This window comes from Peromyscus maniculatus, chromosome 5 (assembly GCF_049852395.1).
Source record: "Peromyscus maniculatus bairdii isolate BWxNUB_F1_BW_parent chromosome 5, HU_Pman_BW_mat_3.1, whole genome shotgun sequence".
Lineage (NCBI taxonomy): Eukaryota > Metazoa > Chordata > Mammalia > Rodentia > Cricetidae > Peromyscus > Peromyscus maniculatus.
In genome coordinates, this window is record NC_134856.1 from 63,948,756 (window position 1) to 63,962,035 (window position 13,280).

The 13,280-nt window shown below is 42.1% G+C and overlaps 1 protein-coding gene across 1 annotated transcript in view; it reads left to right on the top strand.

Annotated features, from left to right (window-relative positions):
- Ccny (cyclin Y) overlaps positions 1-13,280 on the top strand; it is a 131,215-nt gene that overhangs the window by 91,109 nt on the left and 26,826 nt on the right. Inside the window, exons 5-7 of the mRNA XM_042277917.2 lie at positions 4,753-4,788; positions 10,715-10,772; positions 10,863-10,982. Of these exons, the coding sequence (XP_042133851.1) occupies positions 4,753-4,788; positions 10,715-10,772; positions 10,863-10,982 (214 nt within the window). The remainder of the gene's footprint in view (positions 1-4,752; positions 4,789-10,714; positions 10,773-10,862; positions 10,983-13,280) is intronic.

Sequence of the window (13,280 nt, forward strand, 5' to 3'; positions counted from 1 at the left end):
TTTTTTTTTTTTTTTTTAAAGTGGCTGTGGTAGCTAAGATGTGATTCAGATTCAGAATATTTGTGCATGTTTCTACTTATGTAAAGAAATTAACATTTTACCTTCTTTCAAATATTGATGTCCTAAAATGTGTTCATTGTTTCCTGTGTATGGATGTACAATTTTGCCCTTTCAGTTTTGACCAAAGCCATCCCAGCACAGAACCAATAGTATTTTGACATTTAAATGAAATGAGATCTTCCCCCTCCAAGTCCCAGATGGGGACTGAAGCTATGCTGAGAGTGAGGAGGTCTAACTGTGATCCTCCCGGCCGCTGAGGGGCATTTAGGCAGTACTCTTCTACGTTTGGCCTCAGATCCTTATCTTAAAATGGGCTTAAAAGGGAAGAGGGGGGAGTCTTTGGGTCATACCCTTTTTTTGGGGGGTTCACTTTCCTCATTTAAAGAGGCAAAGAGCTGGTCTCCCCTGTGCTGTACTGCCCCCATCAGCACAGTGACAGCAGCAGCCACCCCTGCTAGGGCTCAGAGAACTTCTATAGAAGGGCCTGGATTCAACAGCCTGACTGAAATCGGGGAGATTTTATCTCCGCTTGTTGAAGAAAGTACACATCTAATTACAATGCATATTCGCACATGAAGTGCTGAAGTTACTACCTGTAAAATGCTCTGTTTTCATGGGCCAAGTTTTCTGAGTTGGAGGCATCGTTTATGATTGTATGTGACAGTCACTGCCTCAGTCCAGGTATTGAGGACTGTAACTACTTTCCATGGACAGTGTCTTAGTCCTGTAAAGGGGAAACAAAGGCTCTTCAGTATATATGCTTGATCACGTAGGTTCCTTTCCCTCAATGCCCCAGCCCTTAGGAATGGGGTCATGGCCAGTGAGCATAAACACAGGTGGCCACCATGGGACCTGGGAAGAGATACATCATAGCACACAGTGTAATATTTGAGTGACCTCACCTAGCCACTCCCTCCTTAGGATGGAGCTCACTGCTGGGAAATGGACAGTATAGAACCTTTGGAAATATGAGGGCTTGTGGGGAAAAGTGAAAAGACCTGAAGATCTTTGTGCCCTGTGGTTTTTTGGCAGCTACTCAAGCTGAGAAGTCTGGAGTGAAATCTGCCAGTTCCCATTGAACCCTAGATCAGATGAGAGAGGAGGATGGAGTCTATCCAGGGTAGCGGGAGCTCTTCAAGTTCACAGAGAGATCTGACCAAGCTCTCCACCTTCCACCCTTAGGTGACTTAATATCACCACTGGTTATGGCACAAACACTAGGAACCTGGTGGGAAAACCAGATGACATGCTGAGAGGTGCAAGTACCTGGTTATGGTTGTGGATTCACATAAATCACTGGGAGTCACCTGGAAGTTTAATGTTGTCATACATGCATTCTGGATGCATCTGCCTGGGGGTGTGGCTTAGAAAACGGAGTTTTGAAGCTACTTCTGGGAGGGTCTTGTAGGCAGCCAAGGGTGAGGATTCGATATTTAAGGGACAGCTGTCTTCTTTCTGTCTCCTGCACCACCTTAACTTAGACATTTTTCTGTACCACCTAAACTTGAAATTCTTCTGTTCAATTGCTCTAGAAGGTATCTTCTTTTGAAATGGGTGCTGGGAACTAGGTTGGGCCATTGGAGTCCCCTGCAGGTACCAGCTCCTCTCACTCGTTTATGATCAAGGAGATGAAGTACTCAAAAACTAGAGGTAGTAGCTGACCTAATAAGTTCTCCAGACAGTGGCTCTGTACCATAAGAGAGACTCTTGGAAGGAAGAGAAGAAGCAGAGGGTAGACACAGCAGCCACATTTCAGCCCCGTCTACCACTTCATCCAACCTTACCCTCACAGGAAAGCAACATCCCATTCCCTTTCCAATCCTCTGTCTCTCTTAAGTCCAAGACCCTCTTACCCTTATCTTTGTCATTGAATGGATCAGCCATTAAGATGAGCTGAGCTTCATTGTGGATAATCTGAATCTCTGGGGCAGAACATGTATTTCCTAAACTAGCTACTGTTCCCTTGAGAGAATACTCTGAGTTCTAAACCATTGATTCATAAACTAATTTGGTGTGACATCTCCATAAATTGGGGATTTTTCAAGTGGACAAGAGAGTTTGCAAATTTTGCTGGGTCCAGGATGGCTGGAGGTTTGGGGGATGCGTCTAACAGCGGGGGAAAGGAAGTGGAAAAGTGGACTACTGGAGGAGAGACTGGTGAGGCCAGCAGTTGGGGTACTGAAAAGATGACCTTGTTCTTCCAGTGAATATAGTCCTTCCTTTGAAAACTTGGATTCCCTGTCACTGCTTTAAATGCTAGATCTGTGGTATGGAGCTAGACTTACCAATCTCCATACCTCAGCTAAATCCCAGAACAGCCCCCCCCCACCCCACCCCCACACACACAGCAGAGGAAACCTGGGGAGTCCATGTGTCCCACTGTTCATGCCTCACCCCCTTGGTCATCTAGGACAGCTGCTGCTTGATTGACCCCCAGAGGTCTTAGGATTGCCATATTTTCGGCTCATACAGCTCTGGCTAAGGAGAAGGCAGATGTGTTGCCAGCAGTTACAAATGTGTTTTATTTGGTCTGTGTCTCTAACTCCATTGCCCTCATGGGAAGCATAGGGACCAAGCTATGAACTAGATTCTACTAAACCATTCATTAGGTTTGAGGTGACTGTCACCGCATTGTAACTGCTGGATAACCAAACAGTAGTGTCCTTCTCTCTGAAGATGAGTTAGTGGAAGAAAAGGGCACAACTCCGTTCCCCACCCCTGGAGCTGAGGACCGAACCCAACCCAGGGCCTTGCACTTGCTAGGCAAACTGAGCTAAATCCCTAACCCCAAGGGCACAACTGTTGTACAGGTCACAAATCCCGATCTGCTGTTTGAACCTGATACATCTCATTTAGAATATAGGGTCTGTTGTAGGTCTATGAATGTATGGGAAGATACTCTGCAGTCATTATTACTACCTTAGCTCTGAAGCCTTTTCACCTTAGTCAGAAACCTTCCTTATCAGCTCAGATGCCTTTAGGGATTTTAGGAAGAACGGCCTATTACCCCTTGGTCCTGAGTCTCCTCACACCTAGCTGAGGTCATGGAAGTACCTGGGTCTGGGAAGAGATGTGAGTCATAAGCCTGTGCCAGGGGCTGTCTGATTCAGTCTTAGTAAATCCAGCACACCTGAGCCTCTTGGAGACTCAGAGCTGGCTTAGGTCTCTGTTGTCACCCTCCCATCAGCTTTACCTCTGGTGGTTTCTTGAATAGCCATTTCTAATCTCTGAGAACCAGAGCACATTGCAGTCCTGCAAATGATCTGGGTTTTTAGAGGCTAAGAAAATAACGTGGAGGCATTTTTCTACATTTTAAAGGAAGACAACCGGAGTAGAAAGAATTTTAGACAATTTTTTTAGGGTGGCCAGTCAACTTGATCATGATCAAAACTATGCCATTTTCTATTCAGAAAGAAAAGGGTTTTTATCAAAGTATTCAAGGTGTTAGTGAATCTGAAGTGAAAAGACACTAGTGAGTACATTGATCATGCTCCAGCATGATACTTAACAGTATATATTAGGAGGTCTAGCTACCAAGCGATTCCATTATAGGATGCTTTCCTATAGAAATAATATAGCCATAGATGACACAGATATTTGTGAGCCTGTTTAATATGGTGTGAATTAATTACTGAACATTACATACAGTTTAAATATTCAGTCACAGAATGATTAACTATTCAACAATCAAATTATGAAATATAATTAGAGCTTTTAAAATGATATTCATTAGGAATCATTTCTAAGGTAAGAAAAACACTAACATGGCTACCTAAGCATAGGATGCCAACCTCTTTGTTCACACATATAGGTAGAAATAATAACTGTATATCTCAAATTGATAGTAGTTATTTGGGGGCAAAGAGATTGTTTTTCTTTTGTTTTGAGACATAGTCTTTCTTTGTACCCATGCTTGCCTAAAACTCTCCATTCTCCTGCTTCCCAAGTGAGATTACATCACCTTTTCCGCTAAAAGACAATTTTGTTTTCAAGTTGTTTCCCCCATAGTACTGCCAATCAAACACAGGGCCACACATGCTAGGCAAGCACTCTGCCACTGAACTACATCTCAACTCAGATTTTTCTTTAAGCTTTTTCCGAAATTTCTGTGTTGAATGTATTGTATTTTACATTAGAAATGAAAAATTGAGGAAAACGAATGTTTATTATATTCGGATATTTGAGAAGTTTAGACAGTTGTAAGACAATGCCCTGGGTAAGTTCCACCACCGTTTCAGGAAGTGAGTGGCTGTGCTGCACAGCTTGCCAAGATGGTGTGTGAAAGGAAGAGCAGCCACTCTTCTTGCTGCTCATTGTTCTTTCTGGAAGTTACAAAAAAAACTAATAATTTGCTAACCCAGTAGGCAGTGAATTGGAGATTTCTAAATATGTTTAATTTGTAGCACTTTAATGTATCTGCATTTTAAAAGTGAGGAAAGCTAAAAATCTGATAGAAAAGCTATAACTTCCCATTGTTATTCTATTGTTTCCAAAATAGTCTCACAATTTCTGGGAGTGATCACCAGAGTGACTTAATGTGGAGTATGTTCTGATCAACACTGAATGAAATGGAGCTTTACAGATGGACTGTGTAGCTTTTAATTAGATTTAGTGGTCTATGATTTATAGTGCTAGTATATGAAATGGTGAGTGTGTTTACGAAACATTGAATTCCTGTGTTTTATTTTACAGTGTAGCTCTTGCGATATATTACCACATCAAAAACAGGTATGTGGACACTTAATTCTGTGCTAAAAGTATCACACGTTGTCTTGTTATGTTCTTCCTGTTCTTTAGCCTTGAATTGATATTCTTAACTCGTGTTTTGATAGACCTTGTAAAGGTTAATGCACCAGAGTGCCATGGAAGAAGGAAGCTACTTCTGGACCAGGAGCACCACATAGGGTGATTTGTGGTGGGATGAGACTTCTTGAGAAGGCTCAGATTCCTCCCTCTTCACTGGTTATTTTCTGTATAACTAACTAAGCATTCTGTGTTTTAGAATCTGTTAGGGTTAGTTTAAATTCAGTTGGAAATTCTGATAAAACATGGTAGAAGCTCTCCCTGATGAAAGTGTATCTTGCAGTGGTTTTATTAATTTGAAAACTCAGATAAAATTGGATTTTTTAAATCTTTAAAGTATTTAAGGTGCATCTGAAAAGGTGAGTTAGCAATTGAAGAGTTCTTCTTGCTGCTTAGTCATGAAGACCAGAGTTTGGCTTCTAGCACCTATATTGTGCAGCTCAAAAATGCCAATAATTGTAGCTCCAAGGGATGCGATGACCTCTTCTGGCCTTCATGGGGCACCTCCACATGTTGGCATACTCTCACACACAGATAACACTCACTCACACATTTGTAAAAAGAGGAGGAAACCGGCTGGAGAGAAAACTCAGTAGTCAAAAGTGTTCACTGCTCTTGCAGAGGACCTGAGTTTGGTTCCCAGGACCCACATTGGGCAACTCAACAACCTCATAGCTCCAGCTCCAAGTGCATGTGACGCCTCTGACCTCTTCATAGTCACCTACACTCACATGCCACATACACAGACACACAGACATATAATTAAAAATAATAAAAATAAATTTAAAAGAAAGAAAATTATAATAATTCATTTGAAAACTCAGATAAATAAGAGACTCAGGTGCTCTTTAATTTAGCACCCAGGACTTCTGCTTCAGGTCTGGGACATTAAGCCATAACTGTAATTCATCCTTCCCAAACATATTTTCCCCAATAGTGAGGAATTTAAAAGGCATCTGCAGAGCCATGAGTATATATTATTTCAAGTTTTTATCATAAAATGTACCAAACTTCTTTTCAATGATTTCCTTTTATTGGACCTTTTCAAAGCACCCTCTTAATTTTCATAGACACAAAGGCCACTTAACCACAGTCTCATTTCAGTACTTCACGTGACGTGTGCAGACATAATATTAAGTGCAAATTGAGAACAGGAAGGGCCACCAAACAGCAAGACAGACCCCATAACTACTCAGGCTGTTTACACATGAGAGAGTTGTGAGATGGCAGCTTCTGGGGAGAGTATTAGGGAAGCATAGCTATGTAAAGCAGGCACCTGGGAGGTGTTCGCTGTAGTGGGTTGTTCCTGTGCTATAACTGGGATTGCTGTCTGTTGTGGCTCTAAGAGTTTTCGATGTAAGGCAAGGAGAGCAGCTTCAGCCTCTGAGCTAGGATAACAGTAGCAATGCTGATTTTGTCCTGTCATTTCTGGGACAAGTTCAAACTTTGAAAACCCTGAGGCTGAAGTTATGCGTAAGACCAGTAGTGAGACTCAGGTGCTCTTTGAAACCACCTTTCCATTAGCATCTTTAAGAGATTTCTTGGTTCTTGTTTTGGGGCTGAGAATTGAGCCAAGAGTTTCATGGACGTTAAGCATGCCCTCTGCTGGTGAAGTACATCCCAAAGTTGGTTTAGCTATAGATGTTAATGACAAGCAGCTTTATTAAGTGCTTACTCAGACTTCCATTGTCAGTCTTCGCATGAATTTATAGTTTTAATAACAGATCTGAGAAGTGTTACTTTTATTATTTACACTTTACAGATAATGAAATTGAGGCACAGAGTGTCTTAGTCAGTGTTCTGTTGACTGTGAAGAGGCACCATGATCACGACAACTCTTATAAAAGAAAGCATTTAATTGGGGCTGACATATTCAGAGGTTTAGTCCATTGTCGTCATGGTGGGAAACATGGTGGCATGAAGGCAGACATGGTGCCGGAGGGGTAGCTGAGAGTTCTACATCTGGATTGGCAGAGAACAGGAAGAAAAAGAGATACTGGGCCTGCCTTGAGCATTTGAAGCCCCAGAGCCCACCCCTCACCCCCACCCCAGTGACACACTTTTTCCAACAAGGCCACACCTGCTCCACCAAGGTCATGCTTCTAATCCCTGCTAGTAGTGCCACTCCCTAATGACCAAGCATTCAGATCTGTGAGCCTGTAGGGACCATTCCTATTCAAACCTCCTCAGAGAGATTCAATAATGCCTTAAAACTATACAACTAGTCAATTGGGAAATTAGGAATTGAGCTCAGTCTACCACCCGTGTCTTTTAATCCCTGTTCTTATTGTTGAATGTTGATAAACTGAGCCAAAGGTGAGTTGCAAGTGGAGAAAGAATAAGGTTAATTTGGTTAGTCTGGAGGTGGAATCCTGAACCTCTCTGAGGGTGGGACACATGTCTTGTCTGCAGACTTTGTAATGGACAGCTTACAAACAGCCTTGTGGGGTTACTCATACATCTGCCAGCTGGCTGGATGTAGTACTGTTCACCTGAGATACATAGTTTGGTATGGATAGGGAAGGAAACAGTTCATCTCTCAAAGGATACATTACATTTTTTCAGTCATTTTAGCTTAAATTCATAATCTTTTTTCCTTCCTTTTTTCTATTCTCTTCTCCACTTCCCCTTTTTTGAGATAGATCTCATATACCCAGGCTGGCCTCAAGCTTATTATGTAATCAAGGGTGATTTTGAATTTAGGACTGTTCTCAAGTGCTGGGATTACAGGGGTACACCCCCACACCCCACTTGACTTATGTTCATGTTGTGGCTCAAGTCTCAAGCTTCATTCATACTAGGCAGAAGCTACCAACTAAGCTACATTTGCCACCCCTTCCTTCGTATTCTTAATTTAGTTTCCTAAATTACTTGTGGCAAATGTTTCTCTGGCATATGACATGGTTTTTAGGGGGTTTCCATTCTTTTTTTTTTTTTTTTTTTGGGTTTTTCGAGACAGGGTTTCTCTGTGTAGCTTTGCGCCTTTCATGGGACTCACTTGGTAGCCCAGGCTGGCCTCGAACTCACAGAGATCCGCCTGGCTCTGCCTCCCGAGTGCTGGGATTAAAGGCGTGCGCCACCACCGCCCGGCCTGGGGGGTTTCCATTCTTGAGGAAAAATTGAATATAACTCCTGGTGATCTAAGGAAGTTCAGTGCTGGCCAGGCTTTTGAATGTCTTGCCATAGGGAGGTGAAGGGGTCTGCTGATTCTTAGTGGCTGGGGACATGGTCAGAAGCCCTGTAGCCAAGTGCACACAGGAAGAACTGTCTGCTTCTAAGTTCCATGGTAAGACTGAGCCTTTCTTCTCACTTGGGTTTATCTATACTGCCAGGCTCTTGTGAACAGTCACAGGACAAAGATAGATGCTCAGAACTTTTGATCAGTTTCTATGCCTGATGCTAGAATGGACACTGGGCCTTTTGATAGAGATGTTAAATTTACAAAGCAGAAATTGGAGTGTTTAACACAGTGGATATATTGAGGGGTAGGCCGGTAAGCCTGGTGTTCTCAAGCTGAGCCTAAACTTTATACACAGATTAGAAGTTACATGGTATTACCCAAAAATCACTCTGAGATTATTCATTTGTTTGCTTTGTCAAGCAAGCACTAGCTTGACATAAGCTAGAGTCACCTGATAAGACAATTGAAAAAATTATCTCAATTAAAAAAAAATGCCGCTGTCAGATCAGCCTATAGGCCCGTCTATAGGGACGTTTTCTTGATTGAGGGTTAATGTGGGAGAGCCCGTCTGGCTGTAGGCATTTCTACCCCTGGACAGGTAGTCCTAGGTTGTATAAAAAATCAAAATGGGCAAGCCATTAGGAGCATGCCTCCATGGTCTCTGCTTTAGCTCCTGCCTCCATGATCCTGCCTTGAATTTCTGTCTCAACTTCTCTCAGTGATCAACTGTGATCAGGACATGTAAGCCAAAGGTCCCTTTTCTCTTCAAAGTGCTTTTAGTGTGTTATCACTGCAGTAAAAAAGCAAAATAGGACTTGATCACAATTATGGCTTTTAAATTAAATTTTTGGACAAAATTCAAATTACATTAAACAATAGATCTGTCACTGATGGGATGAGATGCGCTTTGTAAAATCTAAAACTCCAAGGCTCTGAGTTGGCCAGAGGCCAACAGCCCAAAGTACCAAATTGACTAGAGTCCAACATCTCAAAGCACTCTGTAGGTCAGAGGCCCGAAGCCCAAAATGTTGTGCAAACCATAGGCTAGTATCCAATAGTGCTCTGTGGACTAGAAGCTAGCACAAGGCAGTGTGTAGACCAGAGGTCAGCACCCTAAAGCACTGTACAGATGAAAAGCCAGCAGCTCAAAGTGCTGTGTATACAGCAACCAGCACCTCAAAGCACTGTGTACACCAGAAAACAACAGTTCAAAGCCCTGTACATCTGAAGCCATCACCTCAAGGTTCTGTATAGACAGCAGTGATCCAAAGTGCTGTATAGACCACAGGTCAGTAGCTCAAGGCACTGTAAGATCAGAAACCAGCCCAAAGTACTATACATTTGAGGTCAGCATCCTAAGGCACTGTGTGTGGGGGCCAGAGACCACAACCCTGTTTGCTACATGTAGACCAGTGGCTGGCCGCCTTGTCTACTGTAAGGCCCAGTTCTTCTAAACATTGCCCCATTCACAGCCCTTCTATATTGGTTATAAAGTAGATATCCAAACCATATATACACTGATATTAGAAATTTACTATAGTGTAAAACATAATTTTGTCATTTATTAAAAGGAAAACAAATTTGTAGACTTGTGAGATTGATATGCTTGTTTATTTTTACATGAAGAAATCTTAGCTGAGTATTTATTGCAGGGTACAGGGACTTCTGAGTGTTTTTCTGCATTTATTGTTGCTTCCATAATTTTTAATGCTGAGGATGCTGCTTTACATATATACCCAATACAAAATGGCAGAAGTATGTTTAGGGCCATTTCAGAAATGGCTGGATATTCTGTTCCTTCCCATGCCAGATATACTTAGTGATAGTTTATGAAACTCAAGTTATTTATTCAAACTGCATTTTTTAAGATCTAATATTCTAACACACTATAATCCAGAAATGTTAATTTTGATGCCTCCATGCTGAGAAATGACAGTAGGAAAATACTAAAATTCTTTATTTTTCATAATTAAACCATTATGCTTCTATAAGGTCAGTAAAAGCACTGTAGTTCATAATATCCAGTAGTCTCAAGTCCCAGCGCAGGTGTTTCGGGCAGTCCTTGGCATTGTGTGGCTGCAAGACTGATCTTCCTTGCCTACTGCATGCCCCTTTCCCCCCAGACGGCTTCAAATCAACCACCATATGGTTACCAACAGTCAGAAAAAAGATGTGAAAATGAAATCATTTAAGATTTGGTTCATTTGAAAAGCTGTAGGGGATCATGAGGGGGAGGTGGAACACAGTGAAATCTGTGGAATACATGAGATTAAAAAAGAAACAGGTAGAAGGGGACTGACTGACTAGGGGAGGAAGGACAGCAGCCAGAGCTGGGGAGGAAACAGAGGAAGGGGAATGTGGAAGAGGAATGGACAAGAACAGAATAAAGGACATATGTATGTCTGTATGGCGATGTCCAGGTGAAACCCATCATTACTCTGTATGTTAACCTAAGAAATTAAGAGGGGAAAGTTGAAAAGTTAAGATTCAACAACAATAACAACAAAAAGATTAAATACTGTGCCTGAGAAGAATGACTCATTATTGAGCATTAAGTTTAGCAGTTTCTGTGTGTTGAACTTCAGGTGAACTGAAACATGTTTTGTTTCATTTTGAGTGGCATTTATTCTGCAGAAAGCAAACTGATTTTCTATTGCTTTTCCTCACCAGGGACCCAGATGGAAGGATGCTCTTAGATATTTTTGATGAAAACCTCCACCCTCTTTCGGTAATCGCCTCCTTGTGTTTCATGAGATGGTTTAGTTAGCTGTCTCTTGCTCCTGTCAGCTGGCAGTCATCTGAAAACTCTTTTTTCTAGAAATCCGAAGTGCCACCAGATTATGACAAACACAACCCAGAGCAGAAGCAGATCTACCGGTTCGTTCGGACACTGTTCAGTGCTGCTCAGCTGACAGCTGAATGTGCCATTGTCACCCTGGTGAGTGTGAGCAGCAGAGACTCTTACCAGGTGACCCTGGGTAAACTTGTGGAAGCTTCTGTGTCTTCTGTGAGACTAGAGGATGAATGTCTTGAGAGAGTGGAGTGTTTCAGAGTCCCCTCCTAAAGTCATGTGTGAGATCCCACTCAGAGCCAGTCAGTGCTATCAGTCCTGAAGTTTTCCATGCAGATGAGTCCAGCAAGGCTGACACAAGGTCGTATGGACCAAGAACATCCTCTACCGGTGTCTGGTTTCTTTTTTTTCACTCCCCATTATGATCTTAAGGACAATAGAATGTAGTCAGTTATTATTCCAGGATGCATTGAAATGTCAGTGAATTGTGTGCATCCATGGCCTAGACAGAGGAAGGGTAGCTTCTGATTTGTTTTGTATAAATGTGTCAGTAGGCCATGAAGATAGTATGGAAACCCACATTTTAAGACTCAAGTTAGGAAAAAAATTGTCGTTAGGATGTTAAAACTTCATGGACTGTCTAGATCAATGTTGTTTGGGAAGTGGGTTTAAAAGTGGACCCTCAAGCCGGGCGTTGGTGGCGCACACCTTTAATCCCAGCACTCGGGAGGCAGAGGCAGGCGGATCTCTGTGAGTTCGAGGCCAGCCTGGGCTACCAAGTGAGCTTCAGGAAAGGCGCAAAGCTACACAGAGAAACCCTGTCTCAAAAAACCAAAAAAAAAAAAAAAAAAAGTGGACCCTCATCATCTTTACACTTCATGTCTCTCAGATTAGAAGTGAGCTTTGCCCATGACCGAGCATGCCTGGAGAACAGACTGGCTCCCTCGTTTCTGGGGAGATTGTTGTCTAACAGAAGGCTTGGCTCTGTATCTCTTCACACTAAGGTTTTATGACTTGGGCTAACTCAACAGTAAGCCATTTGCTCATTCATGTGTTGGTTCATGATTCTAACTGCCTGGCTGGCTACAGGGTGAGACCTGTTCAGGTGATACTTACTGATCCAGAATGACCATAGATTCTGAGATCAAACTGGGGAGTTGCATGTAGTTTCCTAACAAGAATTTATCTTATAAAACAGGAATTCAGCAGCAGGGTTTCCAGAAAGGAAAGGCTGAAAAATCAGGAGACCATTGATGAGATTTAGGATAAAATTTATGCTGTGAGGAAACTTTGAGTTATTATAAATAAGATATTATACAGATTAGTGGGTTTCACTGTGACATTTCTGTTCATGACATAAAAATATCAACATTGTGAGTTGGTCATCTTAACCCTTCTCGTCTTTCTCCTGTCCTCTCTCTGTTCCTTGTCCCCTCCTGCCAACTAAGGGCCAGCCTTGGAAGCAGGCCCCTTATAAGGACAAACCTTGAGCCTGCTTGTGTTCACTATTGTCTACACTATTCTGTTGTTTCTGTTTTTCCTGATACCTCGTAGATGATTCGGGCATTCTCCAGGGCTGCAAAGGTCTACTCTTAAAAAGGCAAAAGATGGAGTGTTGTTCTGATTACAAATACTAAGAAGTTTGTATGTGTGCCCATACCATCATCATGTTTGAGGTTTTCTTAGTAGCCATTCTTCGCTACATAGAAATAGTGTTGAAAGAACAGATGGAACCAAACTTCCAAGTGGGAATCTTAGTTTAATGTGTGCTCTTTCAGTTTTCAGTAGAAGCTCCAAGGCAAATAAAGCTAGTGTTTCCATCTTCACTGTAGGGAACCCTTGTAGCATGAATCTTAAAGGTTCTTACTAATAAAATCAAACCTGAGGCCAGTTATTGGGGTGAACACTGGAAGATCAGAGAGACAGAACAAGCCACAGCTATCTCACCTCACCAGTTCCTCATCTGGTCCTGTTTCCTCAGACTGGAAGCCTCTGAGTCCTCATCCAGAATGAATCCCAGCTGAACTGTGTTGCTTCAAAGCCTGAAAGCTTAACCAGCCAAAGGCTTAACCAGCCAAATGCTTAACCAGCCAAATGCTTCTAGTTTCTGGTCCTCATGCCTTATATACCTTTCTGCTTTCTACCATCACTCCCTGGGATTAAAGGCTTGCTTCCTGGGATTAAAGGCGTGATGAATCACCATGCCTGTTTGTATCCTTGAACAACACATGGATTTCTGCCTCTGGAATGCTAGGATTAAAGGCGTGTGCTATCACTGCCTAACTAGTGGCTTTTCTGTTCTCTGACCCCAGATAAGTTTATTAAGGTACACAATATTTTGGTGAACACAATACCAGCACATTTCCTCTTTTTGTCTAAAATTAAAGAAAGCTTATAACTAATACAAGAAAAACTATCCAATAAGTATATACAATAGATACAGCC